This window comes from Poecilia formosa, unplaced genomic scaffold, assembly GCF_000485575.1.
Source record: "Poecilia formosa unplaced genomic scaffold, Poecilia_formosa-5.1.2 Scaffold190, whole genome shotgun sequence".
Taxonomy (NCBI): Eukaryota; Metazoa; Chordata; class Actinopteri; order Cyprinodontiformes; family Poeciliidae; genus Poecilia; species Poecilia formosa.
The window spans coordinates 740,371-747,476 of NW_006800129.1; the positions used below are offsets into that span (position 1 = coordinate 740,371).

A 7,106-nucleotide genomic window follows, 5' to 3' on the forward strand; every position below is an offset into this window, starting at 1 on the left:
ACAAATGAATACAGAATCTTAAAAAAAAATCATATAACAACGTACAATAAGAAAGAGTCTAAATAAAAAACCACATTCAACGGTACGCTCATTTGGTTTAGTCAAACAATACTGGAAGAGAATGACATCAGTCAGGACTACAACAACACCTTCAGTCGCTGGACGATGAAAACTTCTGCAGACCTTAATAACCTGCTACATATATGTTACAAGCTACATCCACTTTAGTTCAACTACCAACATGAAGTTTTTTATTCATCGGAGTGTTCACCGCCTCACTCCAATGTCAGGTAATAAAATATTGTATTATTCTCGCCGTGTGTAAAATAGTCACTTATCTGATGTGCTTGGTCAAACATCTTTAAGGCTTTTTAAATATAAAACTATAATTATGACATCATCTTTCTATGGCAGGAAAATGTAAGACTTTTCTTTAAGCAAGAGCCCTCTGAGGTTTTTTTTTAAGTCTCTTCATTGGTAAGCAAAATACCCATTCCTTTTATTGAAGCAGAGATGTTCACAAGTCATTTTTCCAAGTTCAAGTTACGTCACGAGTCTCTAAATACTGTGAACGTTCTCACATTGATGCATGGCATAAACCACAGAGTTACTGTTATGGATATAACTCATTATTATGAGCCCTAATTGTGAGATACAAAATGTCTCCCCAATTAAAATATGAAATTGCTCGATGAATCAGGACAGTACAAATCTTTGCAATAGAGGTGAGAATTTATCGTATCGTTTATCATTCTCCTGATGAATTTCTTATCATGATAAGGATTTTGATCTATTGTTGTCATGATAAATTAAAATTATTGATGCTTAAAAAATACTGTCCTTATTGTCCAGATCAATAAACATTAATCAAATTAAAAATATGAATAAACGCAGTTACTGTGACCTTTGTGTGACTGGCATTCCTTAAGAGCAGTATTTATGTTTGTGGAGCTACAATTGTTCTGTCATACAGTCAACAGCTATTAAGTTAAACTGAAGTAATACATAGTTCGTATTGTCACTTTTGTTGATAAAAAATAATCACAATTGTACAAAATATTGTGATAAAACTCTTAAGTCTGTATTGCCCACCCCTACTTTTTAATGCTGTTACCAATCTAAAAAAGACGTTGGAGGTAAACTGAGTGCGTTCTCAAATAACCCAGAGTCACAGCTCAAAATAAGAGACATCCATATAGTCATTATTATGATGCTACATTAGATATGAACCAGTAGCTATGAGCCATTAATGGTCCATGGTCTGTAAACATCCCTGATTAATTAATCGAACGCAACCCTATTGCATCAGAGCTACGCTGTCGTCTTACTTACTGAACTAAATGATGATCAGTTTTAGCATGAAACCAAAACAGACCAACTTTAAACTTTACTAGGTATCATTATTAGTCATCTACTAAAATGAGCTACAGGTTAACTCTTCACCTCCATTAAATGAGACTCGAGTCCCAAACCTCGAGTGCAAGTCGAGTCTGAAGTCACCTTTACATATTCTGCATAAACCAAGAAATGTGTTCTCTCTCCTGGAGCTGTGAGGAAAGGATGACATGATTGAGTTTTTGCAGCTTGTTCTCAACACATCGTGTGGAAATAATGTTTATTTTCATCAGAAATTTGAGCTGGTTGTCATCAGTGACAACCAGGAAAAAGTGGAAATGTTGTGTTTTGTCAACTTCAGAACAGAGTTCTGCTCTTCACTTTGCTGTGAAGTTTGAAATGTTCTGATTTGGACTAAATTTGTTCTTTGAATAAACCAACTGATTCCTCAGTTACTGCAGAGAATGCAAAGTCTTTAAGTCAAAGATTTGAGTCTTCATCTCTGTGTTAAACTTGGCAAAAGAAAAAAAAAGAACTTTAAATGTAGCTCTCCTGCATTCACATTGAGTGCTTTACATTCTTTTTAGCATGCATTGCTACATGCAAGCAAAATAGCAGAACCCACAACATATATATATATTTGTACAGTAGTAACAAGGAGGAAAGACATTCTTGCTTTATGAATAAAATCAGTTTCAGTAGCTACAAGAGACAGTTTATTCAACAAACAGAATTCTGTCATGCGCAAAATAAAATCTAACAAATAAATAGATACAGTTTACTGTCGTTGCAGACTCCCCCTGCCCCCCTTACAATAATGCCCTTTACACCGACTTCCTCCTTAAACTACTGAACTCCTGGAAGCTGTGCTCAGGCGACAGTGTGCTTCCAGGGGAGGAGAGTCCAGTATTGTCCCTGGATCTCGACGAGCAGCCCTCGATCCTATAGGAGACTGAGTTGTAGTAAACTGAGTTCATGTGGCCTCCGTGGTGTTTGCTGCGGTTCACCACGGGGTCGTCACAAACCTCTGAGCGGTAACACACGCAGGAGGAGCAGAGGGAGCTGACGCTCGTCTCCTCCCTCCGTCTGCCTGGCTTGATCCGAAAATGCAGCCTGTGCCTGCAGGGACTTTCCTGCCTCTCTGTGTCCTCAGCTGGGGAAGGGATGAGGTTGGTGCGACTGGTTCCCTCCTGCATGGGGAGGAAGAGTGTGCTGTGGCTGCGGCCGTGCACCATGCTGTCCCTGCCGGTCCTCTCCCTGCGGCTATCTCGGCTCTGTTCACCTACAACGCGGGGGCCGGTGGGCCCCTCTAAAAGACCCTTGTCCCTCTTCAGCGAAGCTCTCTCCTGAGCATCCCGTCTTTCATCCTCGGTGTTCATGGTGAGGAAACGCAGGACCACCAAATTGAGAAAAGCTCCGATTACCGTCAGCCCCACCAGAATGTACATGAAGCTGAAGGCGACGTAAGGCGTTTTCTCCTGGAGGTCCTCCTTCTTCTGCAGGGCCACAAAGTCCCCAAAGCCAATAGTGGTGAGGGTAATGAAGCAGTAGTAGTACGCATGGAAAAAGCTCCATCCCTCGAAGTGGGAAAAGGCTGCGGCTCCCACACACAGTGTTCCAATGCAGGACAGGAAGCCCACCAGGACCATGTTCTCCATGGACACCTCGGTGTGTCTGAAACCCAGGCACTGCTTCATTTTGTGGAGGAGGTAGCGGACGAACGTGTTCATTCTCTCTCCGAGGCTCTGGAACATCACAAGAGTGAGAGGAATGCCTAGAACAGCGTAGAACATGCAGAAGACTTTTCCTGCGTCTGTTCCTGGTGCAGCGTGCCCATACCCTTAATGCAGAGAGGTAAACAGAAGAAAGAGGAATATTGTAGCAACAGTAGGCGGTACAGCATGAGGCAAATATTTCTTTGAAATTCAGCTGAATTAAAGTAAAACATCCATACTTCCAAAGAAAGGAGGGGGAAAAAGCTGCGCCCCAACTTACCTATGGTCGTGATGACCGTAATGGCAAAATAAAAGGAGCCAGCAAATTTCCACTGCCTCCCGGCGCGGTGGGGCTCCGCTTGCAGCACCACTCGCTCGATTTCGCGGTAATCGTCCTCGGAGAAGCGGTACTTCCTCTTCATCTCACTGCGCTTCTGCTCCAAGATGCGCCTGCGGGAGTTCTCCGACTCGGACTCCAGCGCGTCAAACACCGCGGCGCCGACCAGTAGGTAGGAGAACATGCAGAGGATGAGCGAGAGGGTCCGGACGTTCTGCTTCTTCATCCTCGGTGTCGGCATGGGGAGTCCGGAGGACGGAGGAGAGGTGGGGAGGCTGCAGTTACAGGTGGTGCGGCTTTTCAGCGTACAGGCATCACATCGGTGCTGCAGCCTGTTGCTTTCAACCAAAGCAGCGGAGGCGGGCAGGCAGGAAAATAAAGCCTGCAAGCGCGGTTTGAACGGTTTTCAGCGTATGTACAAAAATGCGTATGCAGCCTACCTGCTCTTGATGTGGCCATCTGTTTAAACAAGTGGCCCCGCATTACTTCATCGCATGCGCAAAGCAGCCTCCACTGAAAGGCTGTCCTTAATGTAGGTGTGTGTTTGGAGAGGCTTCAGCACCACGGACAGCAACCTGCGGATTTCAGTCAGTTGTAGACTTTGAAATATACAGTGCCACAATTTCCCACTAATTATAATAACAATGATAGTAAACCTTTTATTATTTTTTTTTTCAGATACGACAAGATTATTGGTTAAACAAACAAGACGCAATGCTTTACATTAACTTAAATTAAAAACAATGGAAGAAAAGCATGAAAAACAAGAACAACCGTTTAATGATGCCTTCTGTTTTCTTCTTAATATTACAGTGAGTTGAGATTTTAGTGGCTCTATTTTAGTAACACACAAAGATAGGTAAAATAGTAGTGGTGCAAAGTTTTGCATGTGTAAAATATTTAACCAAACAGTTTATTCCTATTGATTTTCGGTGCTCCATGATAAACTGTTCCCAACATCTGTAGACAACAGGAGATTTCTAATAAATTATTTTTTTGTAGTCAATGTGAGGTAAGACAGTGGCTGCAGCAGGGCGTTTTCTCATGCTAAATGAAAAATATAACGTATTTTCATTACAGAAACTAATTAAGATGGTTTATAAATTGTTCACACCGGGGTTTTCTGCATTGAGCTTGTATAACTTTTAGATTCATTGGTAACTGTGGATTGTCCTCAGGAGAGAGAGTGTGTGTCTGTGTGTGTGTGTGCAGACTGTACACTGCTTCTTGTACCGCTGGAGAGATGCATCATATGGATAGGTGAAGGGCACATTTTAATACTACTTTATTATTACTTTATTTTTATTTAATTTTGTTATTTTTGGACTTCCATAGAGGTGTCAAAACAAAATGCTAAACCAGCTTAAAGCTAAATCAAAAGCTAATATTTGGAACCAATTATTTTAAAGCTTCAAAATAATACACTTTTGATTTGTGACAAATAAAACTAAATTAAATGGTATAGCTGCCAGTTTAATTATCAAATGAATAAGTTAAAGCATTTTATCCAAACAGATTTTAAATGAAAAAGGGAAAAAGAATTGCCAATAAAATGAATTCTTCACTGCAGTATACTGATAATGTTTACTATACTGATAAAAAAAAAAGGGATGAAACATTTTTTTAGCATCACATTCTTCAAAAAATTTGAGTAGAGAAACATGCTGATTTTTTATTTATTTATTTTCAATATTAAAGAGGTGGCACAACATGTGCAATGTGAGTGAACAAAACAGGTTGGCTAGATGCTTCCTTACTGTAGGTGATGCCGGTTGCCATGGTGACTGCACTTGTATCCGAGGCACAGACTTTGGCCATCAGTTAGGATGAAGCTAATAGAAACGTAATGATCATGGCTCTTGGCTGGTAAATGATATCATCAATGCATCACAGCTTTTGTTTTAGCCGAATGTGAGGAAGAAGAAAGAAGGAGGGAAAGAGAGAATGAAAGAAAGACAGAAAGAAACATAAATGAAGGAAGAAAGAAACAAAGAGACGAGGAAAAGAAGCTGCATCTGAATAATGCAGGCGGATTTTCACATGTTCTTTTGTTCTCACAGAGCATCCTGCTCCATGTGCTCCTGTTTTTCTCTTAAGTGGTTAAATCAGCACACTTATGTCCTTGTTTGGATTCAACCAGCTCTCCATAAATCAATTATATCTCAGCTGATAAGAGAGAAACCTGATGCGCCAACAGTCACCAATCAATCCAGACGGCTTTGAGTCACATCCTTTTCTCTGCCGACAGACGTGGGACAAAGTGAGGGAGGCTACACTGACTCAAAGAGATAGATGCTTCACTTAATGAGCTCTGCTATCTCTGTTCTCGCAAAGGTACATTGCGTTAGGACACGAGCACGCACACACACACATGCACACACACACACACACAAACACACACACATGGACACACTGTATATTACCATCTAATAATGAAACTTCACATGCATGCCTCACTGGTTTGAAATTTATGTTTATTTTTGGCTGTTGCTGCACCAACAACCTGCAGTTACTGTGTTTGGTGCAAAAGTTTTTGTAAATTTGATCTAATCCGCATAAAGGAAAAGTATATCCACAGGGTTAGAGACATACATTCACTCCACACTAATTTTACTTTAGGAACTTACAGAGACACCACAAATTTTTTTGGCTGACCACTCGTCTTTTCACAATGAACTGAAATTAGTTGATTTCCTGTCTCAAATCTGACTTATTGTCTATTCTTAGTAAGGTTGAAATGGAGATTTTCCAGAAGCCTGATGCTTGGCTGCTCCATCTGTTCCAAAACCATCTTTAAAGAAATTTTACGATCATTATCTCATCGGAAAAAACGTATCTAAATAACGTGTCTCCCATGAGGACACATAAAAAAAACCCTGACAATTATTAGATTTTCTTTGCCATGCTAAAAAGTTTGTAATAATATTCTTTGCAGAAATTTATTAAATATTAGCTGATACGTCCATTTTGGCTAAACTTTCTGAACGTCCACAGATTTTCTAAGCCATTTTAAAGACACAAGAGACATTCAGTGGACAGAAGATATTTTTCCTGTGTTGAAGAAATGAAATCTGTAATAATAATAATAATAATAATAATAATAAAAACTCTGACATTACATCTGGTGTAGAAGTAAATCTGACAGAACGGATTTGTAAATGAAGGCGGCGCCTGCAGGGCAGGCCATTAAAACCCAGAAAGAATCTCAAAAGAGATAAACGTGTAAATTGTTGGCTTTTCACCAGGAGGCCCATGCAGAGATACTGATCTGCTGGTCGCCTCTGATTAAAGAGTAGGCAGATTATGAACACCCGATAAGACTTTTTGGAGCAGAAATCTAATTATAAACTTCTCAAGAACTAATTTGGCTTCAATGACGAATTCATCTGGCTGGGAAGCTTAGCGGTGATTGGGAGAGGAGATGCTGAGAATCTGTTGTGGAGCTTCCCTTTGCCTTTTTCAGTTTCTCATTTCTGCCGTGTTCAATTAAATATGGAAATGTGTAAAATGGACAAATATAACACTCATGACATGCTTTACTTATAAAAACTGGATGGAACAGGCCGTTAATATACATGGTTTTCAGTTCTTATCAATAAAAATAAAACAGATGAGCACACATCACACATTCACTCCCATGAGAAAGATGAATCTACATTATGCTTTTTAGAGTTTGTTTTGTAAAACTATATTTTATTCCTTCTTCCCCCTCAGAAGTT

At 40.1% G+C, this 7,106-nt stretch overlaps 1 protein-coding gene across 1 annotated transcript; it reads right to left on the reverse strand.

The window, feature by feature from the left end:
- Positions 1–454: 454 nt before the first annotated feature.
- On the reverse strand, positions 455–7,106 carry kcnk15 (potassium channel, subfamily K, member 15). Its single transcript, XM_007566307.2, has 2 exons — positions 3,331–7,106; positions 455–3,175 (listed from the first exon to the last, which is right to left on the reverse strand). The coding sequence occupies exons 1-2, from the start codon at positions 3,626–3,628 to the stop codon at positions 2,160–2,162; spliced, it is 1,314 nt and encodes a 437-aa protein (XP_007566369.1). The 5' UTR covers positions 3,629–7,106; the 3' UTR covers positions 455–2,159.